This window comes from Rhinopithecus bieti, unplaced genomic scaffold (genome assembly GCF_001698545.2).
Source record: "Rhinopithecus bieti isolate Rb0 unplaced genomic scaffold, ASM169854v2 scaffold_5150, whole genome shotgun sequence".
In the NCBI taxonomy this organism is placed as follows: Eukaryota; Metazoa; Chordata; class Mammalia; order Primates; family Cercopithecidae; genus Rhinopithecus; species Rhinopithecus bieti.
In genome coordinates this window covers 429,331-455,666 of record NW_016804706.1, presented here as the reverse complement: position 1 = coordinate 455,666, position 26,336 = coordinate 429,331, and the positions used below count along the sequence as shown (strand labels likewise).

Genomic DNA, 26,336 nt, shown 5'->3' with positions numbered 1-26,336 from the left:
TAGGTGTCCACACTTGATACTTCAAGGCCTTTTAGCTTTATGATTCAATAATTGTCGTTTGAAACTTTGATTTGGGTTATAAGAGACTTTATAACATTTTTTAGTTATCCCCTTCTTTCTCTTCCCATTTTCCTTTGCTGTAAGGAAGACAGAAAAACTTAAAGAACAAACAAAAACAAAGACTACAACTTTGGTGACATGCCTCAGCATTTCCCAACCTGTGGACAGACCATTCACTCCATCTTCTCATCTCATTTCTGGTTGCTTTCTAACGGCCCCAGTGGCACTGAGCATTCTGCCTGCAGTAACCTCTGTTCAGTGCAGTTAGGGCCTCACGTCCCCAGCCAATGACTGAAGTCTGTCAGCAATCTAGTTCTTTGCCCTTTTCTCCTATCCCGTCTTCATTCCTTTGTCCTCCTTCCCTTCTCTTTTCCCTTCCCCTCCTCCTCCCCTGTGCCATGCAGGAGGGTCCCCCCCAGCTGACCAGACCCTGGTCATCAAGACATTCCGCTTCCTGTCACAGAAACTCTTTATCTCCGTCTCGGTTCTCTCCAGCCTGGGCATTGTCCTAGCTGTTGTCTGTCTGTCCTTTAACATCTACAACTCACATGTCCGGTAAGTTTCTCTTCTGATGTTTTCCTTGTCTGCCTCTCTGAGATACTGATCATGTTCCTGGACAGGATGAGAATGAAACCTGTGTAACTCGCATGGCCATGTATCATGGAGTTGTTCATTCTGACTTGTTAAGAATGAAAACAGGCAAACCAGATATAACCCCCACTCCTACTTCAAAGTAGCTAACTGGAAGGAAAAGAAAAGAAGAGATAAAACAACCTTTGGGGCCAGGTCTCACAGTCTTGGACTCTACATAGATAGCCTGTATTCTAGTGGGAGCCTGTGCTTGGGAAGCCCTCTGCAACTCCATCTTCAGCCCCATGACTGCATTGCTTTGCCTCTCAAGGCTCCACTGTCTTCTCCAATCCTGTCTTCCTTTAGCCCCTGGCCCTGAAATTAGGGTCATGCCGTTGCATGGTATTTGGAGAGCTCAGCCTCCCTGGAGAAGAGGGGTAATTATCTCTCCCTGTCACCCTCTCCACCTCTGCCCTAGTTATATCCAGAACTCACAGCCCAACCTGAACAACCTGACTGCTGTGGGCTGCTCACTGGCATTAGCTGCTGTCTTCCCCCTGGGGCTGGATGGTTACCACATTGGGAGGAACCAGTTCCCTTTCGTCTGCCAGGTGAGGAGGTGGTGGGCAAATTCCTCACAGAATGTGGCTCTCCCACCCGTCTCAGGAGCGCCTTCCATGATTTATGGTTCTCTGCCTTTCCTCCTCAGCTTTCCCTGACTCTTGTCCCTGTTCTTTCCTTCTAGCGTCACCCCTCTGGTCTCTGTTTGGCTCTGTCCCTTCTTTTTGTGCCTGCAGGCCATTTTCATTCTGTAGTTCACTTGTCAGTTCCAAGGTTGCCATGGCAGGCCTTGCAGAGAAGAGGAGGGAGCCATTGAAGGCAAAGGAAGGGAATTTGCTCAAAGGTCTCCTGAACAATGGTTGCTTGTCTGTAGTATGGGGGCTGAGAATCAGAACTGTGGACTTCCCTTGGGAGCCTCTGTTGGGTTTGGAAGGATGGAAGCAGAGATCAAAACAGACAGCAGAGAGAGTTGGGGGGAAGGGACCACTGCCACACAGGGAGGAGGGGCTCTGGGACTGTTGGTACATGGAAAGTTCTAGCGCTGTGGGGAGAGGCCAGCTTCAACAGTGATAGCTGAGTGGTTCTCTGTTGCATTGGTGGAAACACCCACTCTTTCTCCTGATCTGCCTGCCTGTCCTTGCTCTCTCTTTTTCCTCTGCTCTGTGCTGTCCTGATCATACATCTGTGCACATGGCATTTCCATGCACATGCACATGCAGTTCATCAGGAATCCTCTGTTCCCAGTGAGGCCAGAGTGCAGCTGGAGAAGCAGACAATTAGCTGCAGTGCAGTAGGAGAGGTTCCAGAGTAGAGATCTGCACAGAGTGCTTTGGGGGCAAAGAAGGGAATGCAGCTCACTGTTGGCATGATTGGGTGGACCTCCGTGAAGAGGTGCATTTGAATACTGAAGGACAAATAGGATTTTATCAGCTAGAGAAATAAAGGAAGGCTACTTCAGGGGCATAGGGAGCATCGTGTGGCTAGAAAATACTTGAAAGAGAGTAGATGAAGAGAAAGTGAGTAGTTCAGTGTGGCTGGAGCGTGGGGTAGATGCAGGGCTGGGAGATTAGCCTAGCTGGACAGGTGGGTGGGAGCATGTTGTGAAGGATCTGTGTCACATCCAGAAGTGTTCAGGCTGTAACTTATAGATACTGGGGAGTGGGTGGAGGTTTTTGGCCACTAAAGCCAGGAGGTTTTAGCAAGATCACCTTGGTGGTGTGGAAGTAGAGGGTGGATGGGAGGAACTGTTCAAGGTGGGGAGACTGCCCTCTCCCTGCCACTCCCCATCCTGTTAACATTTTCCCATCCTCCCTGTGTCACCATGTGCTCCCTGCCCACACTCCCTTAGGGTTCTGCCCATCCTTACTGCAGTCCCTGCTACTACCCTACCCTATTCTGCCTGTGCCCTCTCTTCTTTTCTAGGCCCGCCTCTGGCTCCTGGGCCTGGGCTTTAGTCTGGGCTATGGCTCCATGTTCACCAAGATTTGGTGGGTCCACACGGTCTTCACAAAGAAGGAAGAAAAGAAGGAGTGGAGAAAGGTGAGTTGCTGCCCAATCCTTAGCCCCCTGATCCTTGGCTCCTGGGGCACAGAGCATTTTCGCCTGATGTGCCTGTTCTCCCCACATATTTATCCAGACTCTGGAACCCTGGAAGCTATATGCCACAGTGGGCCTGCTGGTGGGCATGGATGTCCTCACTCTCGCCATCTGGCAGATTGTGGACCCTTTGCATCGAACCATTGAGGTACCGCTGGAGAGGAGGTGCTGTGGTCGGGAGAATGAGCAGGGCTCAGTGGCCATCAGGGCCCAGGGGTTGTGTGTGGTCTCGAGGGATGAAGCTACTTGGTGAGAGTGCCTTCCTCATATCGGAAGCTCTTCCTTTCCTTCCTAGAAGGAGCCCCTCATAGGCCTCCAGATTCTGAAGAAAGAAAGATTCCTCCAGATAGCTGAAGAAAGGAAGGGGTGGGGATCTGGGAAGGGTGTGTAGAACTTCCAGGCATCAGGGAAAGTGGGGAACAAGCACCTGCAAGGGTTCAGGAAAACATTCTCAGGCCTGGAGTGAGATTTGGCATCCGCATTGAGGGTCTCATAGGAGAACAGCTGGAAGCCAGAGAAGCATTGAGGAGAGGAGGGGAGGCTGGCAACCATCTTTCTTGTGACCTTGTTTCTCCTCTAGACATTTGCCAAGGAGGAACCAAAGGAAGATATCGACGTCTCTATTCTGCCTCAGCTGGAGCATTGCAGCTCCAGGAAGATGAATACATGGCTTGGTGTGTGGGATGTGGGCAAAGGAGGGCAGGGATGCACAAAGGCAAGAGGGAAGGCAAGGGCAGAGGACTTGGAGGGAGAGGGGTCTTTGGAAGAGGAGGTAGAGAGCTTCTCAACCCAGTTTGAACACCCTACTCTTTGTTATTGCACTAATCTTTTCTGAGAATAGGGGAGAGTTGCTCTTTTGCTATGAGGAGCTTAGGGCCCAAAGCACGGATGAAGAACTTGTGTTTAGCAGAGGGACAAGTGAGGGTAATCCACCTCCAGACCCGACATTATCTTCTAGATCCCCCTTGGCCTTATTAACATTGTTCGATTCATGGTCACAAATGGCAAACCTACCCTCTGCCTGGAAAACCACCTTCCCCCCTGGAGGGTAAGGGTGAGGCATGTGTGGCCCAGACTGGCCTATTTCTAGATATTCAGCAAGCTCTTGCCTGACTGACAGCAGCTCGCCACCATTGCCTTCCTGTGTGAATCCCATGAAAAAGTGACGAGGTCTGGGCAAGTTGGGTGGACATAGGGGGTGGGGGATACAGGGTGAAGTTTGCTAGGTCAGAGGGGCTGGATTGGAGAGGAGGGCCCCTTTTCCATTGCAGAGTAGGTGAAGGGCAGACAGGGGATGGGGATTGAGTGAGGAGCATGGTGGTCCTTGTGACTCTCTCCTGTCATTCTAGGCATTTTCTACGGTTACAAGGGACTGCTGCTGCTGCTGGGAATCTTCCTTGCTTATGAGACCAAGAGTGTGTCCACTGAGAAGATCAATGACCACCGGGCTGTAGGCATGGCTATCTACAATGTGGCCGTGAGCATTGACCCCCTGGCATTGACCCTGTGGGCTGACCACTGCAGCCTAGATGTGATGAACTAGGAAGAATCAATGCTAGATCTGGGATCGGTTGCTTAGGAGTCTTAAAAAGTTTGTTAATTCTTCAAGTTTACAAAGCGCTTTACAGTTTACTAAGCTCACTGTAGACATTGTATCATTAATCTTACAGCTACCCAATGAAGTAGATATTAGTATCCCCACTTTATAGGTGAGGAAACAGAAACACAGAGAAGTTAAATTGCTTGTCTGTGGTTGATGGACTGGACTCTGTTGACATTTCCTACCAGGGACCGACTCTGGAGGACCTGGAATGTGTGCATAGAGATCCTGGGAGTTCCTGCCTTGAGGGGAGTGGTCAACCAAGAGTGAAAACTGGTTTGGGACAGTTTGAGATTTTTCTCAATCTGTATTTCAGGATGATCCTGAATTTGGATCCTTTTCAAAGGGAAAGTTCACCAGGAAGCTGTCTGCATAGGCTCCCTCCCATGGGGAGTAAACTCTGGATCTTGTCTGAGCCTGCAGACCTGAGACTCCCTCAATGTGTCTTTCCCTCTAGGTCCTGTGCCTCATCACCGCTCCTGTCACCATGATTCTGTCCAGCCAGCAGGATGCAGCCTTTGCCTTTGCCTCTCTTGCCATAGTTTTCTCCTCCTATATTACTCTTGTTGTGCTCTTTGTGCCCAAGGTGAGGTTCTATTTTTTCTCTCACCCTCTTTAGTCCCATGTTCCCTCCCTCCCTCCTTCCTACAGTGCTGAGTTCCTCTGCCCTTCCATTCACCCTCCTCTCACTCCTCCCCTTGTTTGGGCCCAACTCTCTTATCAGCATTCTTTCCACCTCCAACTTTCCATCAGCCATTCACTAGTACAGTCCCTGCTGGGCCACCCCACACCCAAACATTTGCCCCCAGATGCGCAGGCTGATCACCCGAGGGGAATGGCAGTCGGAGGCGCAGGACACCATGAAGACAGGGTCATCGACCAACAACAACGAGGAGGAGAAGTCCCGGCTGTTGGAGAAGGAGAACCGCGAACTGGAAAAGATCATTGCTGAGGTGCGGGGGTGGGTGTCAGGGTGGGGTGTTGGAGTGGTGGGGTCCAAGAGGCTTGTGTCTTAGCTCGGGTTGTCTGAAGCCAAGCCTGAGGTACAGGGTTAGATGTTCTTGGTTCATGGAGGGAGGGTCCTAGGAGAACAACCTGTAAGGAGTGAGTGGAGCAGGATAGGGGAGGGGAAAGGGCTGAGCAAGATTCTGTCTCAGGCAAAATCCAGTGTTGGCCTGACAGGTGGAGGGGCTCTGGAGTGGGAGCTATGTGGTTGACTCAGCCTCCTTAAGGCAAGAGGATGGCTGTTGGCTGTGGGTGGCAACTGAAGAGAGGCAGCAGTGAGCCTCTAGTAGTCAACACTCACAGCAGCTGGGTGTCGCATGCAGCCCCAGCATAAAGGACCTGGGCAGGCGTTCACTGTGCCCCAGGCTGTCATTAGGGGCTGGTGCAGTGCCAAAGAGAGGGATGTTCCAACTGGGTTGACACAAATCTCTCTGATTTATTGGAAGCTCTGTGCACTGACTTTTCTCTCCTTCCGCACTTTTTCCTTTTGTTTTTAAATTCTCTCTTATTTCCCTGATCTCATTTTTTTATTGGTATCCCCATTATGTTCTCTGGCTTTTCTTGTTCTATTTTGATTTCTCCTTTTAATTTCTTCTGTCCACTTACCCTATGTCCTCCCCCCTACATTTTTCTGTGCCCTTCCTCTCTTTCCTTCCTCCCCACCCCTTCATCACCTCCTCTTCTCCTACTCTCCCAATTGTGCTTCTTCCTCCAGAAAGAGGAGCGTGTCTCTGAACTGCGCCATCAACTCCAGTCTCGGCAGCAGCTCCGCTCCCGGCGCCACCCGCCAACACCCCCAGACCCCTCTGGGGGCCTGCCCAGGGGACCCCCTGAGCCCCCCGACCGGCTTAGCTGTGATGGGAGTCGAGTGCATTTGCTTTATAAGTGAGGGCAGGGTGAGGGAGGACAGGCCAGTAGCGGGTGGGAAAGGGAGACAGGAAGGCCAGGGGACTCAGGAAGCAGGGGGTCCCCATCCCCAGCTGGGAAGAACATGCTATCCAATCTCATCTCTTGTAAATACATGTCCCCCTGTGAGTCCTGGGCTGATTTGGGTCTCTCATACCTCTGGGAAACAGACCTTTTTCTCTCTTACTGCTTCATGTAATTTTGTATCACCTCTTCACAATTTAGTTCGTACCTGGCTTGAAGCTGCTCACTGCTCACGCGCTGCCTCCTCAGCAGCCTCACTGCATCTTTCTCTTCCCATGCAACACCCTCTTCTAGTTACCACGGCAACCCCTGCAGCTCCTCTGCCTTTGTGCTCTGTTCCTGTCCAGCAGAGGTCTCCCCACAAGTGCTCTTTCCACCCCAAAGGGGCCTCTCCTTTTCTCCACTGTCATAATCTCTTTCCATCTTACTTGCCCTTCCACACTTTCTCACATTTGTCTCCCCCTGAATTTTGCTTCCTTTGGGGGCTCATTCTTTTCGCCAAGGCTCACATGCTCCTGCCTCTGCTCTTTGTGCACTCACGCTCAGCACACATGCATCCTCCCCTCTCCTGCGTGTGCCCACTGAACATGCTTGTGTGCACTGCGTTTTTCTCATGTGCTTTCTTCATGTTCAGTCACATGTGCTCTCAGGCACCCTGCATTCACAGCCACGTGTGCCCCACTCACGGTTATGGGTCTGCCCTTGAGCGTGTTTGGGTAGGCATGTGCAATTTGTCTAGCATGCTGAGTCATGTTTTCCTGTTTGCACACATCCATGTACTTTCCCTGTGTACCCTCCATGTACCTTGTGTACCTTCTTCCCTTAAATCATGGTATTCTTCTAACAGAGCCATATGCACCCTACCCTGCACATTGTTATGCACTTTTCCCCAATTCTTGTCTGGTGGGGCCATCCACACCCTCTCCTCATCGCAGAATCTCCATTTCTGCTCAGACTCCCCCCTTCTCCATTGCATTCATGTACCACCCTCAGTCTACACTCACAATCATCTTCTCCCAAGACTGCTCCCTTTTGTTTTGTGGTTTTTTTTTTTTTTTTTTTTTTTGAGGGGAATTAAGGAAAATAAGTGGGGCAGGTTTGGAGAGCTGCTTCCAGTGGATAGTTGATGAGAATCCTGACTAAAGGAAGGCAGCCTTGACTGTTGGGATAGACAGATGGACCTACGGGGCGGGAGGTGGCGTCCCTTTCACACTGTGGTGTCTCTTGGGGAAGGATCTCCCCGAATCTCAATAAACCAGTGAACAGTGTGGCTCGGCACCTTGCACTCTTCCTGTGAACAGAATGGGTTTCAATCCAAGAAGGAAGGCTCAGAGGACTCCAAGTTCATGAAAAGGCTTTGAAGCAGAGGGTGAAAAGAGGTGTTTTATTGATCCATTGAGGCCTTAGCAGAATAAAGCAGGACATGATTAAGTCTGAGATTAGTGAGTGAGGACACTACTGGTTTAAAGTGTGGGCTCTGGAGTCAGACTGCCAGGGCATCAGATCCAACCACATGCAAACATTTTCTTAGTCTCTATTCCCCGTGTCCTCATCTATAAAAATGAGAATAACAATAATAATACATTCCTCCATATGTTGGGTACAAAGACTATATAAATTGTGCATTCAGGTGCCTAGGATGGCCCTTGGGCCATGGTATATGTTGCATGAATGTTAGCCTCTGTCCCTGCTGTTTAATGAGTTCCTCGACAGTAGTGGGCATGAATTGGGAGCCTGGAGCAAGTGCCTAAGCGTCCCCTCTAGGGACGCTCCTTCCCAGGAACTAAGAACAGTAAAAGAATGATGACTGCTGGAAGGTAATGGATGAGATGGCCACTGAGTGCTTCCAACCTTAAACATCTTTGTCTAGGAACTCTGAGCATTTTGGAAATAATTTGCTATCAAAATGAAAAAAATTTTGAATGGACAAGGGCCAAAACACTTGCCTGAGACTTTAAACATTTTTTATGTCGTCTTGGAGAGTGCTTTTTTGAAGCTCAACTTTTCTTTTACTTTGGCACTGATTTTTAAAATGATTCTCAGATTTCTGTAAGAGAGCTGCAAGGGTTGAATGGGCCCCTGTCATTCATTGACCAGTTAAGTGCCAATTTCTGAACTTCCACTAAAGCATGAGCTGGTTGAATCTTAGACCAGTACTTGAAAAACGTTCCACTGTGATTATCCACCTGGGACCAGTTGGACTTAATGTGAGTCTCTCTTCTTCCCACAGTGGAATATCCTCTAGGAAAAGAGAAGAAGCCAATGGAGTAGATAAGCCTGCAGTGTGGAAAATGAATAGTTGGCATCAGAACAGCAGCAGGAGGCTGGGCGCGGTGGCTCACGCCTGTAATCCCAGCACTTTGGGAGGCCGAGGTGGGTGGATCACGAGGTCAGGAGTTCAAGACCAGCCTGGTCGAGATGGTGAAACCCTGTCTCTACTAAAAATACAGAAATTAGCTGGGCGTGATGGTGGGCGCCTATAATCCCAGCTGCTCCGGAGGCTGAGGCAGATAATTGCTTGAACCCAGGAGACAGAGGTTGCAGTGAGTTTGTGCCACTGCACTCCAGCCTGGGCGACAGAGTGAAACTCCATCTCAAAAAAAAAAAAAAAAAAGAAAAGAAACAGTAGCAGGAGCTGTAGAACAGTCATGGGTAGAACCTAAAAGACCCAAATTATCATCTTAAACTTGCATTGCACTTAGGTGGGCTGTAAATTATAAACAAAGGGTGAACAGTTCTACTGGGGCCAAAGGTGAGCCAGACACTCTGCTAGCAGGAGTGCAGGAGTCTCAAGCCAGATGGTGGGACTGGCAGAGTGCCCAGTGCAAAGGGGTGGGAAGGAGTGAGATTGAGGATATTATAAAGGTACTTAGAAGAGAACTTGTAAGATTGTTACTGGCCAAATTTAAAACATGACTGAGCACTGTTTTTCATACAGGCCTCCTACTAATAAGAAAAACACTTTTGAGATAACTGTTTGTTTGAGTTCACAGTTAATGTTCCTGATGATTAGGATCAGTTGCAAATGTACATCTGTCAATGCTCATCTATAATCAGACTTCATGTATTCATTTTTGAAAGTGTCTTTTCAGGGAGAAAGGTGCTATTGATTAGCACTAATACTAATTATTAATGTATTATTATATATAATTACAATGAGATAGATATACACACACACACACACACACATATATATACACACACACTCAATGATATTTAATTAATGTATAATTGTACCCCAAGAGGTGCAAAGGAGATGTGTTGCCAGGTGGAGAGGCTACCACTTGGCAGTTCTGGGAGGACTTGCTCCCTGGGCTCTGTGAGGCACGCTTTGCATTTCCAGCCCTGCCTTAGTCAGGGTAGGGTTCAGATCACTTTCTGACTTTGGAATGTCCTGGAATGTAGACTGCCTGCAGGCTTCCATGTCCCCTGCTTTTCCCTGACTTAGCCTGTTGCCTCCCTGCCCTCCTGTTGGTTATCTACCAGTGGAGAGCATTTTGTGCGCACTTGGTTGCTACATTAGTTGGGTTATCTTCAACAAGTGTTGATGGTGAGTTGCTGTGGCAGGTGCTTTGCTTGGCACTGAGGCAAAATGGGGAGTAAGATGGCTTTCAAGGGTTGTACCTTCTCAACATGGGAAGATGACCAGTGAGCAGAAAAACAAATAAATGAGATCACTTAAGAGAGCAACCAGGAGTGTTAGGCATCTCACAACCATTAGCTCTGGTGTGAAGGACAACTCTAAAAGCAAGGGAATTGTGTGTTCATTTTCTGGGGTCACAGAGCTACTAAGGAGCAAAGCCAGCATTCAAACTGCATATATTATTATCTATTGCCACAAAACCTGTTACCCTAAATGGCTTCAGACAACAATAATCATTTATTATCATGGTTTTTGTGGGCTAGAAATTCAGATAGGGTACAGTGAGTGGGGAGGGTTCACCCTGCTCCGTAGCATCTGGAAGGTCAGAAATCTGGTGGCTGTTGTCGTCCGAAGGGTCCTTCACTCAGCGTCTAACGGGGGTGTTGGCTGTTGGCAGAGACCTCAGCGAGGGCTGTCAGCTGAAACCCCTACACATGGCCTTTCCATGTGGCCTGGTATTCCTCATGACCTAATGACAGTTCCAAAGGCAAGTGGAGGCAGTTGTAGAGAGCCAGCCAGGTTTAAGCTGTATTTATTTATTTATTTTTCCTGACAAAGCCTTGAAAGTCACGTAGAATCACTTCTGAGATATTCCACTGGTCCAAGCAGTCACAAGGCCATGCCTAGGTTCAGGAGAGGAAACACTTCACCTCTTGGTGGGATAAGCATAAGTCACACTGTAAAGAGAACATGTGGAATGGGACAAATGTGTGTTGCAGGCTTCTTTGGTAAAAGCAATCTGCTGCATCTGGTCTGCCTGCTACAAAGCCAGTGTTCATTTCATCTTACCAAGTTCTTTGTCCGCCCTCTGAGCTGAACACCCTAGCCTTGTATATTTGCTGTCATGCAGCCTCTTACCAGGCCCTAGATTCCTCTGGACGCTTTGGGGCCAGCTGTGATCTCACCCCAGCAGAAAATGGGAAGTGTTGAAGATGGTCCTGCCAATTGCTTCTCCCACAGTCCTTGGTAATTTTAGGATACCCTGGATAGGCAACATTTTGTTTATCCACTCAGGCTTTTGAAGCAGATAATTCTGTGACTTTGCCCTTGAGGGAATCTGTCACTTGACATGAAGCTACCATAAGGTAGGCTTCATGTTAAGGGAGGCTGTCACTTGAAGGCAGGCGGAAAGGTGCTATTGATTAGCCACCTCATGGTGGTTTCATGTTAAGTGACAGCTTCCCTCAAATGGGATGCTACTCAAAATACTTAACCAATATGGCATCCACTTACATGGCTCCCTGGAACATGGAAGGACATGCTAGAGACTATCCTGGAAGGTGAGTTCAGCACTAGCAGCAGCTGTGATAGGGACACGTACTGAGGCCTGTGTGGGCTGGACACTGGGACTGTGATGCAACAAAGCTAGGGAGACAGATGCAGAAGCAACATCATGTGGCCTGCGGAGTACATTCCCCAGGTATGTGTAGGGAGTGTAGGAAATAAAATCCTTTTCCTCTGCCTGTCTTAGGTTCTCCAGCTACGGCTGTGTAAATTAGAGTGGCATAAGACAGATTAATGAGAGAAAAACAAATAGAAGTTTATTAACATTGGCTTCATGCATGTACACATGGGAGTACCCAGTGGTGAACAATGCAAAGAGGTAGTTAGAATTTAAGGGCTCTTGGCTGGGTGTGGTGGCTCACGCCTGTAATGCCAGCACTTTGGGAGGCCAAAGCGGGGGATCACTTGAGGTCAGAAGTTTTAGACCAGCCTGGGCAACATGGTGAAACCTCGTCTCTACTAAAAATACAAAAATTAGCTGGTTGTGGAGGCAGGAGAATTGCTTGAATCCGGGAGGCAGAGGTTGCAATGAGCAAAGATTGTGCCGTTGCACTCCAGCCTGGGTGACAAAACGAGACTCTGATTCAAAAAAAGAAAAAAAAAAAAGGGAATTTGGAGCTCATACAGTTGCCCCTTGAACAACTTGGGGCTTAGGGTTGCCGATCCCACACACACACGAAAATCTGCACATAACTTTTGACTCCAAACTTAGCTACTAAAATAGCTTACTGTTGACTAAAAGTCTTACCAGTAACATAAACAGTTGATCAACACATATTTTGTATGCTATATGTCTTATATATGTATTCTTACAATAAAGTAAGCTAGAGAAAAGGAAATGTTATCAAGAAAATCGTAAGGAAAATATATATAGGGCACTATACTGTGTTTATTGATACCTTAAGTTTACATCATTTACATGATGAATTGTCTGTCTGAAATGGCAGCAACCCCAGCAATGGACCTCAATGGACCTCAATCTATGGTGTATATCAAGCAATTCAACTTTTTATAGAGTCATGACTTTTCTCTGCTTCTTGGGAGAACTTCCAGCATCACTATTGACACTTCATATGGGTCCTATGGTGTTATTTAAGGTTTATGGTATTGCTCTAGACGTGATGAAATATATGCAAGAATCTTGAGCAATCACTCTTTACTGCTATACACAATTTACTGGATAGATGAGCTGCTCATGCAGAGATGATTAGTGTCACATGGCATTTTAGGCAGATACTTGCAACAACTGAGCTCATTGCAATGGTAGGAGGAAGTGGCTATCAAATTACAGTAGAACAGTATACACTACAGTTAACTTTTTGCCATTATGATTTAATTCTGTATCTTTTGTTAAGCTTTCTCTTGACTTTGAATGGCTCATATGTGGTCTGTAAGTGTGTGCATAAGTTTTGATAAATTCTGTTTATTTTTTGAGACAAGGTCTCACTCTGTTGCCCACGCTGGAGTGCAGTGGCATGATCTTGGCTCACTTCAGCCTCAACCTCCCAGGCTGAGGTGATCCTCCTACCTCAGCCTCCTGGGTAGCTGGGACTGTAGGTACATGCCACCATGCCCAGCAAATTTTTTGTATTTTTAGTAGAGATGGGGTTTTGCTATGTTGCTCGGATTGGTCGTGGACTCCTGGATTCAAGCAATCTGCCCACCTCAGCCTCCCAAAGTGCCTGGCCAAATGTTTGTTTTTTATAGTAGATTTGTGTATATTTTTTGGTAGTATCTACATATATTTTATACATTTATGTGTTGATGAGAAAAGCCAAATATGTAAAATATTTGAAGAGGTTTATTCTGAGCCATTTATGAGTGATCATGGCCTGTGACACAGCCTGAAGAGATCCTGAGAAGATATGCCCAAGATGGGTTGGGTTACAGCTTGGTTTCGTACATTTTGGGGAGCCATAAGTCACTGACAAAGACGTAAATCAATACATGTAAGGTATACATTGGTTCAACTCAGAAAGGCGGGACATCTCAAAGCAAGGGAGCTCACAGGTCATAGGGGTTATTCAGATTTTCTGATTGCCAATTGGTTGAGAAAGTTAAGCTCTGCCTAAAGAGTTGAGGTCAGCAGAAAGAAATGCTTGAGTTAAGATAAGGGGGCATGTAGGTGGTGCTGGGGGAGATGTTTGTGGACGCAAAGATTCTTGTTATGTAGTTGAAGCTTCCAGGCCTCAGAAATAATAGATGATAAATGTTTCTTATCGCACCTTAAAAGACATCAGACTCTTATTAGTAAAATCTCTCCTGGATCAGAAGAATACCTGGAAGGGGAAGGGGATTCTCTACAAAATGCAAATCCCCACGACAAGAGATGGCTTTGCAGAGTCATTTCAAAATATGTCAAAGAAATATATTTTGGGGTAACATACTTTGATTTCCTTCAGGGCCTGCTATCTGTGATGTGATGCTATACCAGAGTCAGGTTGGAGTTGACTATTTTATTGCCACAGAGAATCTTTTGTCAGTCTTATGATCTCTATTTTAATGTTAATGCTGGTCAGTTGTCCCTAAACTCCAAAGGAAGGAGGGTATCACTGGCATGTCTTACCTCTCTTCCTGTCAGTTGGGGAGCTGAGAATTTTATTTTTGGTTTATACATGAGATACTTTTCTCTTATTTATTTATTTATTTTTTTAAATGGAGGCTGGAGTGAGGTGGCGCAATCACGGCTTACTACAGCCTCAACCACCTGGGCTCCAGAGAGCCTCCCATCTCAGCATTCCTAGTAGCTGGGACTACAGGTGCGTGCCACCATGTCCAGTTAATTTTTTTTTTTTTTTTTGTAGAGATGAGGTTTCCGCATGTTACCCAGGCTGGTCTCCAACTCCTGAGCTCAAGCAATGCATCCATCTTGGCCTCCCAAAGTTCTGGGATTACAGGCATGTGCCACAGCACCTGGCCTGTTAATTTTTCCAATGTGTCTAGGCTATGGGTTTGTCTGTTTTTTTCAAATTGTCACAAATCTCCAAAAACTTTTTCAATATACTTACTGAAAAAAATCATGTGTGAGTGAATCCATGGAGTTCAAACTCGTGTTGTTCTTAGCAACTGTATACCATCTTGGCTAGGTAAAGGAAAAGGAGTTTGGGGCTTCTGGGTGAGTGATAGATGGGAAGGCAAGTTATGGGAAAGTGACCAGGAAAATATGGAACAAAGTGGTTTAGTAAGGTTTGTTATGCAGATTTAAACTGATGTCTTCTCCATTAGTAAGAGTTGCACCTTTACAGATAGAAAAGGTTTGTTATGCATATTTAAACTGATGTCTTCTCCATTAGTAAGAGTTGTACCTTTACAGATGTAAATTTATTTACAAAAGGAAAACTTGTACCCTGTTTTACAGCATTCTCTAGTCTGATGATTTTCAGTTGTTAGCTCAAAATAATCCATATGCTAAAGATAGTTTGAGGTGGCATATACTGTTACCCTTCAAGGGGGAGCGATTAATTCTGCTTGGGAGGAGCCAGAAGGTTTCCCCTTCCCTGGGAGAGAGAGGGATAAGACAGGGCTGGGCCCTACACATAAGTAACCATGATTCAGTGAGCCCTTCAGATGTTTGAGTTTTTTTTTTTTTTTTGGAGATGGAGTCTCACTCTATCTCCCCATGCAGTGGCGTGATCTCAGTTCACCGAAACCTCCACCTCCTGGGTTCAAGTGGTTCTTCTACTTCAGCCTCCCAAGTAAGGGGATTACAGGCACCTGCCGCCTGCCCTGGCTATTATTATTATTATTTGTATTTTTAGTAGAGGTTTTAAATTTTATTAGAGACTTCATATTTTAGTAGAGATGAAGTTCTTGAATAATGTTCCTTTAAGGCTTCCAACTCACATGTCATATTAGAATGAATAGTTAAGTGCCTGCCCTCAGGAGACTTAAACCATGTAGGTTTGAAACATCTGTAAGGGATTTTTTTTTTTTTCCTAGTTGTGTTCAATTCAGTAGTTTCTGTATCTTTCTGAAATAATCCCTACCTTCCTCCTTAATCATTAATCATTTTGCTCCCTGGTGTAACTCCTTCCCCCACATCTCCCTATCTTAATGCACAACATGCTTATTTCTGTCTTTAGCCTTTTCTGTTATAGAACCAAACTGGGGTCTGCTTGCCTGGTGCAATAAAACCAGATACCTACACCAAGGATTGTGCCAACAGAAAGAAAGGCATTGATTGTAGGACACCACGCAGGGAGGACCAGGCAGCTAAATGCTCAAATCCTGGCCTCCCTGATGTCTTGCAGGCACGGGTGTTAGTGGCAGAATGTATCAGAGTTATATGGCATAAAAGATATGTTAGCAGCTGCGAATCTGTATGGGTCTGCAGCAACCTCAGTTTTTGCCTCCTCAGAAGAAAGAATCTGACTGAGGGGCATAAGGCAGAGTAAGAGACTGAGGCAAATTTTAGAACAGGAGTAAAAGTTTATTGAAAAGCTTTATGGCAGGAACAAAAGGAAGTAAAGCCCACTTGGAAGGGGGCCAAGTGGGCAACTTGAGAGATCAAGTGCATGGCTTGACCTTGACTTAGGGTTTTCTGTGTTGGCATGCTTCCAGGGTCCCTTCTCCCTGATTCTTCCCTTGGGGTGGGCTGTCTGCACTAGCAGTGGCCTGCTAGTGCTTGGGAGGGGCCACATGCATGGTATGTTTACTGGAGTTGTACGCATGCTCCCTTGAGGCATTCTTCCCTTACCAGGGAGTCTTATTATAAGGTTATAAACCAGTTAATGCTGCCATTTCCCCTCTTAGTCCCCATGCATGAGCCCACTTGCCCAACTCCTGAGATCTTATCAGTTTCAGGTTTTTCTATTTATTGGGAGACTGTTTTTTCCTGGCACGGACTGTGACCAATTATTATTTTAGAGACAGCTTAACAACCGCCTATCACCTGATGGTTGCTTGTCATTCCTGGTGGGGAAGGAGGCCCTTTCCTGCCCTGCTCATGTCTGGCTAACTACTGTAGCACAGGTTTTTAAAGGCAGGGGTAAGGCAGTGTGCAGTGGCTCACACCTGTAATCCCAGCACTTTGAGAGGCTGAGGTAGGAAGATCACTTGAACCCAGGAGTTCAAGAATAGCCTGGGCAACAAAGTGAGACCGCAACTCTACAAGAAATCAAAAAATTAGCCAAACATGGTGGCACATGCCTATACTCCCAGCCACTCAGAAGGCTGAGGTGAGAGGATCCCTTGGGCCCAGGAGGTCGAGGCTGCACTGAGCCGTGATTGTGCCACTGCACTCCAACCTGGACAACATGGCAAGACTCTGTCTCAAAAAACAGAAAACAAAACAAAAGGCAAGGGTAAACTTCAGAAAAGCAGAAGCTACAAGGAACATTGTAAATCAACGCATGGAGGTTCCACATTTTGTTTTTGTTTTTTGAGACGGAGTCTCACTCTGTCGCCCAGGTTGGAGTGCAGTGGTGCGATCTTGGCTTACTGCAAGCTCTGCCTCCCAGGATCAGGCCATTCTCCTGCCTCAGCCTCCTGAGTAGCTGGGACTACAGGCTCCCGCCACCAGGCCCGGTTAATTTTTTTTTTTTTTTTTGTATTTTTAGTAGAGACAGGGTTTCACTGTGTTAGCCAGGATGGTCTTGATCTCCTGACCTCATTATCTGCCCACATCCACCTCCCAAAGTGCTGGGATTACAGGTGTGAGCCACCGCGCCTGGCTTCCACATTGGTTTTGATCTAAAGGGGTGGGATATCTTGAATCGGGCTGACAGGCTATAGATAGATTCAAAGATTTTTCTGGTCAGGTATGGTGGGTCATGCCTGTAATCCCAGCGCTTTGGGAGGCCAAGGAGAGAGGATCCCTTAAGACCAAGAGTTTGAGACCAGCCTGGGAAACATAACAAGACCCTATATCTACACATACAAATTTTTTTTTAAATTAGAGGCTGAGGCGGGAGAACTGCTTGAGCCTGGGAGGTTGAGCTACAGTGAACTACGATTGCAACTGCATTCCGGCCTGGGTAATGGAGCAAAAGCCTGTCTCAAAAAAACAAAACAAAAAAAGCCCCAAATTTGCAACTAGTTAAGGAAGAGAAGCTTTGTTTAAAATTTGGGGTCCAGTAGAAAATGTTAACTGGCTAGGAGGTGTTACTTTCTCCAAGCCCCTCAGGAAGAAACTTAGAACAAAGAATGACAGTTAAAGTTCAATCGTCATTTTCCTGTCCTCTGAGGTCTATGCCAGCAGATCCATTTGGTGGGGTTCCGAGTATCTGAGACAACTTGGAGACATATGTTAAGATGTTATCTTTAGTTTCTATGAGGAAATCAAACCTATTCGGAATGCTGAACTTCCTTGGCTGTTGTCTTAGGCTGCTATTACCTTCTTGCTTATCAAGTTGCTACTTATTTCTCAGAGCTAGCTAGGTGCCTGGAACTTTCCTTGAAGAAACTCAGGATTTTGCTTTATTTCCATGCTTGGGAGTTCACAGGCCCCTAAAAAGGGGGTCTCTGCATCTCATTTCCACACAGTCAGCAAATATTTCTTATTAATTTTGTTTACTCTTCTGTGGTTCAAACCTCTAAGAAGATGTCTATGATCACTGCCGCTCCAAGCACTCACACACTTTTTTCTTCAATTCTGTATTCCTGTAGACTCTTATTTGCTCCAATTCAGTTGTGTAACTGTCATGCATGCTGGCACTATGTGTCTGACCATCCCTATTTTCGTTGGACATTGTGGGGGTTGTGATTGAGTAACCTTATATTGGATTTTCTCACAGAGTATCCAATAGATGACTGTTACATGGAAATTGAATGAATTTGGGATAAGAGATGTTAGTTTTAAGGCCTATGTTAAACCATTTATTCAACAAAGCAGATTCTTTTAGACTGCTTTATTTAATTCTCTGTTGCACTTTCCGTAGAGTCTGTCTAGAAATGATTTTACTATACACAAACATTACAGCCTCTGGCTGTAGGGAACTGATAAACAGGAGAAAAGTATAGACATTTCTAGGTGCCAGTAAGAGAAAGAAGATAAGAGGGGGTCATAAAAAAAGGTCTTACTACAGTGATTTGAAAAGTGGAATTAAGGTTAGCCTTACCTATAGGGCTGAGATTATGATTATGATTGTTTGAGACGGAGTCTCACTCTGTCGCCCAGGCTGAAGTTCAGTGGCATGATCTCGGCTCACTGCAACCTCCGCCTCCCAGGTTCTCCTGCCTCAGCCTCCTAAGTAGCTGGGATTACAGGCGTGTGCCACCACGCCCAGCTAGGTTTTTTTTTTTTTTTTTTTTTTTTGTATTTTCAATAGAGACGGGGTTTCACCATGTTGGTCAGGCTGGTCCCGAACTCCAGACCTTGTGATCGCCTGTCTTGGCCTCCCAAAGTACTGGGATTATAGGCGTGAGCCACCGTGCCTGGCTGATTAGGATTATTAAATATAAAATGGGGGCTCTACATTAAGATTAGGATATGCTCTAATGAGGTCAAGGAGACAATAAGATTAACACAAGGATGGCTAGAATAAAGATTAGGATTATAAAAGAATTAATATTGTTGTTCTGTGCCAATGCCAGGGTAAATGTTGAATCAAAATCATTTTATGTTGGAACTAGAAATAAAACTAAGATTTTCTTTTTTCTTATTTTATCAGTGTGTACTCAAAGGGAATTTGGTATTGCTGCCCTTGCCAGGGAAAAGCTGGGAGACAGCATCTGTGGGATTGGAACCCCAGAACCTTTTAGATATTCTCTTTGGAGAGTGTGATTCATTCATTCATTCATTCATTCATTTATTCATTCCTAAAACTGGGTGCCAGTTTTATGCAAAATTCTGGTCCTTGCCTTCTGAGAGCCTGAAATCTAGTGGGTGAACTAAGCCAGAAACACACACACAATGAACTGTAACACAACTTTTTCCAAAAGTTTTATTGTTCTATTGTTTCTTATGCTTTGAAGTATTTGAAAAACTCTTATTTTAAGGAAGCAAAACCCCTTCGGCTGGGGGATCACTTAGATATAGTTTTGGATTGAAATGATTTCCTCAAAGCTTGTTGAGAAGTTGAAGCTTTCACCTGGGCTCGGGAGGCATTATTTGTACCAAAAGGCAAGGTTAAGAGCGTGGAGTCTGGAGCCAGTTTTCCTGGGTTCAAATCCTGGCTTGCACATTTTCAATTGGTAACATAAATTCTGTGTTTTAGTTTTACCTCTGAAAAGGACAATAATATTATCTGTTTCATGGTGGTGTTATAAGGATTAAATGAGTCAATATGTGTAAATTACAGGCGGTTCCTGACTTTGACCATTTTTTGACTTAATGATGATGCAAAAGAAGTACATTCAGTAGAAACCGTACTTTGAGTACCAATATAACCATTCTGTTTTTTACTTTCAGTACAGTATTCAGCAAATTACATGAGATATTCAAAACTTTATTATAAAATAGACTTTGTGTTGAGGATTTTGCTGAACTGTAGGCTAATGTAAGTGTTCTGAGTATGTTTAAGGTAGGCTAGGCTAAGCTATGATGTTTGGTAGGTTAGGTGTATGAAATGCATATTCAACTTACAATATTTTCAGTATATGATAGGTTTATCGGGAGGTAATATCATCATAAGTCAAGGAGCATCTGTTCTTTAAGTGTTACTTGGGTTATCATAACAATTACATAAATGCTTTATAGTATCATAACAATACCTATGTCTTTGAGCAAAGTACAGTTCGGATGACCCTGGAGCAGAAGTCTGGGATGTCACATGCAATACCATATTTGGCCGGTAGATGACACCAAGGTCCACAATGTCGAAATTTTGCCAGCCTAAACATTAAGATATTTTTGTGTCTTTCTAGCTCCTCCTTTACCTGCGATTTGTGGGCATTGTAAGGGAAGAAATAGGACTAAAGAAGCTAATTTACATTATTAAAGCTAATCTACAAATTTCCTTTGTAAGGCTCAAGCCTGAAATACTGAGATATTTGATTATGGTGTGAAAACAACAGTGTGTATTTGAGAGTTGCCTGACTGAAAATTATGGGGCCTGGATTTTAGTTCTGATGCTGTGGACATTGTGTGTTCCTGGGTGAGTTTCTGAACTTAACTGGGTTTCAGCTTCCCCTTCTCTTTTGCTGTTATTTGAGGAACAAAATAGAATGAGAATGCAAAACAGACATATAACGAAGTGGAAAAACATGAGGGAGAAGCAAAGAAGATGTGGTAGGAATTAGAATTGGAGGTGGAGGAATAGTGGGCATACGGCAAGGGAGGGGAATTAAAAGTGGAAATGATAAAGGCAGGAACATGACTGTGGAGGCGAAGACAAAATAGAAAAATATAAAATATTATACTTAATGCCTATAATTTGTCACATAAAGATACCTCCCTTTACTACATTTCAGATGTTGTCTCTTGCACGCATACACACAGACATGTGGCTTTCATCCATTCTCGCAATGTAATGGGTGTGAGGAAGGCAGAGGGGCAGGGAACTCAAACTTTCTGATAAAAGCACATAGAATCTCCTCTCTTTTAAAGCACATTAAGCAGCTCTCCCTTAGCTTTGTGTGGGCCCCATTTCCTTCCCCAGCAATCTCCTGAATGCCCTGGTTACCTCCTTGTTCCTCAGGGTGTATATGAGAGGGTTAAGTAAAGGAGTGCCCACTGCATAGAAGAGACCAAAGAACTTGCCCCTCTCTTGGGCATAGGGATTTTTGGGCTGGAGGTAAACAGCAATGACTGAGCTGTAGAAGAGGGTGACCACAGTGAGATGGGAGGAGCAGGTCTCAAAAGCTTTCCTCCGCCCTTTTGCAGAGTTAATCCTCAACACTGCCCGGGTAATGGCTCCATAAGAGACAAGGATGAGGCTGAGAGGCACAACCAAGATGAAGACACTGGCAACAGCCATCTGGATCTCATTGTAGGAGGTGTCCCCACAGGATAGTCGAATTAGAGCTGGGACCTCACAGACAAAATCATCCACCTGCCGATGGGGGCAGAAGGGCAGGCGCAGGGTGGATGGTATCTGGACCACTGATTCCACCAGCCCAATGACCCAGGCCACAGATGCCAGCTGCCAGCACAGGAGGGGATGGATGATGGTGGCATAGTGGAGAGGCTGGCAGACAGCCACGTAGCGATCAAAAGCCATCACTGTCAAGAGGATGCACTCAGTGGTCCCCAGGGACAGGAAGATGAAGAGCTGAACAGAGCAGCCCAGGAAGCTGATGGTCTTCTTTGGGCCCCAGAGGTTAACCAGCATTTGGGGGACACAACTCGTGGTGAAGCAGAGGTCCAAGAAGGAGAGGTTGGAGAGGAAAAAGTACATTGGAGAGTGGAGCCTGGGGTCCAGCACAGACAGCAGGATGATGAGTGTGTTGCCCACCAGGGTTAGGAGGTAGGAAGTGAAGACAACCATGAAGAGAGTCCTTTCCAGTGCTGGGTGTTTAGAGAAGCCCAGAAGGAGGAAGCCCATGGGGGAGCTTTGGTTAACCATGGTCTTTTCTTGTTTGTACCTGGGAGGATGAGGCTGTCACCCCAGTGTGATTCAACTTGTCTTATCAAAACTCAGCCTGGGTGTTTGTGAGGTCACAGCAGGTGGGTGTTTCTCTTCTGTCTCTGCTCACCCAGCCTCCCTTTCCCAGGCTCATCACCATCCAGCAGCTCCTTCTCGTTCCCTGTTCTTTGTGGTCAAACATTGTCTAGTGAGAATGAGGAAACCATGAATGTACTGGACAGCGGATGGAGACTCACATTGGTGCCTCTGACTTCCTGGGTGAGGGCAGAGGAGACTGATTTAAAACAGCATTAATTAATTAATTCATTCAAGGGAAACCTATTGAGTGCCACTATGTTCTGAATGCTGTTCTAGAGTTGTCTCTTATTTATTGGATGATCTCGTAATATATATTGAATGAATTTTCTGATAAGTTGTCTCTGTAGGCTCAATTATTGCTGTATTGGTTGAATGAATTTTATAGACCTCTGTACATTCCATTTATTTTGTATTTTTTCATTTGCAAGTGAGCTTATCAGAGACAGTGTTTTATCTAAGAGAGATTTTGTTTTGTTTTAAGATGTCCCCAGAGGACATCCAGGTTGTCCTGGTCTACGGAGAGACCAGGTTGGTTGCCCTGGCCTTTTTAGCAACCTAAGTTGCTGAACCAACTGACCTGAAGGGAGGGGTGGAAATTGGTCCACATACTTTGTCCTTGCCATGAGTAGCTTACAAGTAGGAGGCGAGAGTGGCCACAAGCATGTTAAAATCACCAGGAGTTCACAGGAACATTATGGAAAGACTCCAAGAGTCACTCTCCCTAAATCCTGTGGTCTTTCAGACACCACCAAAAAAAGAGTCCAAAATTTAAAGGCCAGTGACACCAATGTACTGGGTGAATGAGAGTAAAGGTTCTGTAGGATGACTGACCTATTTGGTTGGATATATCAGGGAAAGCTTCCTAGAGGAGGTGGCTGGGTTTTTTCCTTAAAATGGAGATGTATTGGGGCATAGAAGGTCAGCTGAGAGCTAGAGGTGGGAGACTAAAGCCACTCTGGCAGGTCAGAGACAAGGACTCAGGGTCTTACAGGACCTTAGGAAGGCCATGAGGGGAGCAGAGGAGATGGTGGGCCACCCCACAAATGTGCCATGGAGTTCAGAGGATGGCAGGAGTGTCTTCCTCTTACAGGGTCTTCATGTTGTATTAAGTTCTATCACATCTCCTTTTTTGCCAGGACTCTCTGCCATTGTCTCTTCTTCCTCTTTCTCCCATTATTCTTTTCTTGCTTAAAATATATTTTTAATTTTTAAAATATTGTTACATATTTAAACATAAGTATGAGTAAGGCAAATTACAGTTTAAAGAATAATAATGTCAGGGCTGGGCGTGGTGGCTCACACCTGTAATCCCAGCACTTTGGGAGGCCGAGGCGGGTGGATCACGAGGTCAGCAGTTCAAGACCAGCCTGACCAACATAGTGAAACCCTGTCTTTATTGAAAATACAAAAAAATTAGCTGGGCATGGTGGAGGGTGCCTGTAATCCCAGCTACTTGGGAGGTTGAGGCAAGAGAATCTCTTGAAACTAGAAGGCAGAGATTGCAGTGAGCCGAAATTGCACCACTGCACTCTAGCCTGGGCAATGAGAGCAAAATTCTGTCTAAAAAAAAAAAAAAGAAGAATAGCGTCAACCCCTGGTATGCCCATCAAGCAGGTTAAGAAACTGAGCAAATGTTTCAAGTATCTTAGAAGCTCCTGTGTGCCCCTCCCTGCTCTCCCAATTCCTCACCCCCTCAAGACGTCACCACCATTCTGTTTTTGTTTTTTTTCTTTTTAGACGGAGTCACATTCTGTAGCCCAGGCTGGAGTGCAATGGTGTGATCTCTGCTCACTGCAACCTCCACCTCCAGGGCTCAAGCTATTCTCCTGCCTCAGCCTCGCAAGTAGCAGGAATTATAGGCGCTCATGACCATGCTCAGCTAATTTTTGTATTTTTAGTAGAGATGGGGTTTTGCCGTGTTGGCCAGGCTGGTCTCAGACTCCTGACCTCAGGTGATCTGCCTGCCTCAGTCGCCCAAAGTGCTGGGATTACAGGCATGAGCCACCGTGCCTGGCCTCTAAAATTTTGATTATGCCTTCGCTTTCATTTTTTGAGATGTATTTCACATACCATAAAATTCGCCCTTTTGAAGTGTGTAATTTAGTGGTTTAAAGCATATTCACAAGTTGTGCAACCAACATCATTTACTTCCAGAACATTTCATCACCCCCAAAAGAAACCTCATGCTCATTAGCTGCCGCCCCCCTCCTTTGTTTTCTTTGCAATATAAAATTATTTGTATGTAACCTTAAACAATAGCCAACTGTTTCTTATTCATCCATCATGTGTCATCCTAAATAATTTTCTACATTTCTAACTTTGTCATTATCTTGGCATTTTACTCCTTTCCTTTCTCTGCTATATTGCTGAATCTCTTTAGATTACACCTTTCTTAGTGACTCTTTGTTTCCCTTTCCCTCTTTGATCTCTGTCTTTTCTACTCACATTATTTTTCTCCTACTCCTTTTCCTTCTGATATATTCATGCATTGGTCTGTGCATTTATTCATTTCTTAAACCCCAAAGTGCCAGCATTGTGTTAGGAGCTGGGGAAGGAGTTGGGAGGTCCCTTGAAAGGGGTTTATGATAGGCTAGTGACCATGACCTACCCTTGCTGTTAGTAAGGTGTTTCCTGTGTGCCAAGCATGGTGATAAACAGCTCCCTGAACATCTGGTTCTCATAGTGACCCTACAAAGAGATATCCCAATTTTACCAAAAAGTGAACAGTCACAGACAAGATAAGAGACTTGTATAAGGTTACCTAGCCAGTAAGTGCTAGGACTAGGATTTTAGAATATGTTTAACTCCAAATCTGGTGCTCCAGTGTTGAGGATAGGTGGAAACTGATATCTCAGAGCCAAAGAGCAAAGGTTCTACTTACCTTCAATCAAATAAAAATCTCTTCTGCTACCAGCAATCCCCATAACAGACTCTTAATTGGCACCCAGCCTCCACTTGTACATCAGGAAGAAACAAACAAATAAATAAATAAAGAGTAATGGGCATCCTTGAATGGGCAACTGCATCTCTGGTCACAATAGGGATTGCTAATGCTGACCATCTGGCACTTTTCTAAGCACACATGTGTGTGATGAGCTGGAGCTGGCTGAGACTATCTCTTGATTAGTAAAATTTAGGAATTTTGTGAGACAGTTATTAAACCATTGGTGGCTTGAGACAGCCATGTCAGGAATATTTACACTATGAAAATTGGCAAACACTACAAATTAGGGCTCTCCCCATCTGCCACCAACCAAGATGTTTATTAAACATTTAGCCTACACTGCTGATTGTCCTTCACAACGGTACATATTATTCTCTTCCTTCCAATATGAAGAAGTTGAAACAAAGAAATATAAATAACTTTCCCAAGGCAGTAAGTAAGCACCAGAGCTGATGGTTGAACCCAAATCTGCTAACTGTACAGGGTGTGCACCAACCAAAGCCCACCAAATCTCTGCAGGGAGGATGAGGCCAAGGTCAGAACTTTGCCATTGAGTTCTTTGACATCGAGTTCTTTGCCAACAATCCTCCCCCTCCATCTAGGGAGAGGTGCGCCTCTGTTTTAGTGGCATTGGAGGTAGAAATGTTGACATGGTATGGTGGTAGAGAGAGGGATCCCATGGAGGGAAAGCGCTCATTAATTCTGCTGAGACCCTAGGGTCCATAGCCCACAGACAATTCATTAGCCGCTAATTATGGTAATGGGGGCAGGGGAATATCTATAGGAAATATGCCAACAATAGTCATCACTGTGGTAGGTAAAAGAGGTCCCTCACTGCTTCTTTCTGTCAATAGGAAGAAAAAGGACAGTGTCTCTCTTCCCCACCACATCCAGTGAGTCCCAGGCATCCTGATAGTCCTCTCAAGCTTATGATTCATCCATTCAGAACCTCAGTTGTTTAAGTTCTCAGCTTCCTCCTTTTCTATTTAATTCTGTGATGGATCACATTGTAGTAACAGAGAATTATAAAGCTCTGGATTTGGAGAGTACTTAGGACATTTAGCCAATCTTCATATAACTGAATCGTTATGCTTCTCTTCAATTAGAAAGGGAGCCTATGGGGTCAGCTAATAAATGGCATGTACTAGGTCCATGGATCTACCCAGTAGTCATTTCTGCAGCCTTTAGATCTGTAACTGGAATGCACATGCTTGGCAGTTGGCAGAATCCCCACATAGTTCTTTAATCTGTGGAGTAAGAACTACAGATTCAGGTGGAAGCCCTGAATCTACAACTCTTACCACAAAGACAGTGAATCAAGAACAATATCACAATTCAAGGGAAATGGCTGATTGATGCCACCTTTAAAGGATGTGAGGGTTTGTTCCTATCATAGTTCACATTTAATTCACCTGTCTGGTCACTACAAAAATCAGATGCATCTTGAAAGGTGACCAGACTAGCGCAAACCCAACCAAGAAATAGCTGTAATTGCAGCTATTGTGCCTGATTAACATGGTTTCAGGTCCATGTTATATAGCTATTAATCTGTTGAATAATGTGTTCTTTTCTTTTTGAGATGGAATCTCACTTTGTTGC

At 45.3% G+C, this 26,336-nt stretch overlaps 2 protein-coding genes and 1 long non-coding RNA gene across 7 annotated transcripts in view; 1 reads left to right on the top strand and 2 right to left on the bottom strand.

Moving 5' to 3' along the window:
* Positions 1-21,105, top strand: part of GABBR1 (gamma-aminobutyric acid type B receptor subunit 1) — a 44,437-nt gene extending 23,332 nt beyond the window's left edge. Inside the window, exons 10-19 of one of the 4 annotated variants that reach the window (XR_001885143.1) lie at positions 465-615; positions 1,109-1,241; positions 2,614-2,730; positions 2,828-2,935; positions 3,368-3,461; positions 4,137-4,264; positions 4,845-4,973; positions 5,197-5,340; positions 20,156-20,284; positions 21,013-21,105. Coding sequence is in view for 3 of the 4 variants with exons in the window: in XM_017870218.1 (XP_017725707.1) it covers positions 465-615; positions 1,109-1,241; positions 2,614-2,730; positions 2,828-2,935; positions 3,368-3,461; positions 4,137-4,264; positions 4,845-4,973; positions 5,197-5,340; positions 6,108-6,281 (1,178 nt within the window). In the remaining variant the exon portion in view is untranslated. Of the gene's footprint in view, positions 1-464; positions 616-1,108; positions 1,242-2,613; positions 2,731-2,827; positions 2,936-3,367; positions 3,462-4,136; positions 4,265-4,844; positions 4,974-5,196; positions 5,341-6,107; positions 7,599-8,552; positions 8,671-20,155; positions 20,285-21,012 lie in introns of those variants that run through there. The other 3 variants (XM_017870217.1, XM_017870218.1, XM_017870216.1) reach the window with 3 other exon arrangements.
* LOC108528425 (uncharacterized) lies at positions 8,938-11,378 on the bottom strand. 2 transcript variants are annotated; one of them, XR_001885145.1, is made up of 3 exons: positions 11,199-11,378; positions 10,755-10,947; positions 8,938-10,642 (listed from the first exon to the last, which is right to left on the bottom strand). It is a non-coding gene; the product is annotated as an uncharacterized LOC108528425 (long non-coding RNA). The 2 variants fall into 2 exon arrangements; XR_001885144.1 differs by having other exon boundaries at positions 10,824-10,947.
* On the bottom strand, positions 20,296-23,100 carry OR2H2 (olfactory receptor family 2 subfamily H member 2). Its single transcript, XM_017870219.1, has one exon. The coding sequence runs from the start codon at positions 21,692-21,694 to the stop codon at positions 20,756-20,758; it is 939 nt and encodes a 312-aa protein (XP_017725708.1). The 5' UTR covers positions 21,695-23,100; the 3' UTR covers positions 20,296-20,755.
* Between the last annotated feature and the right edge of the window lie 3,236 nt (positions 23,101-26,336).

What these genes read in the sequence shown, in the direction of transcription:
- OR2H2 (XM_017870219.1), bottom strand. Translation starts at nt 21,694, where the DNA reads ATGGTTAACCAAAGCTCCCCCATGGGCTTCCTCCTTCTGGGCTTCTCT.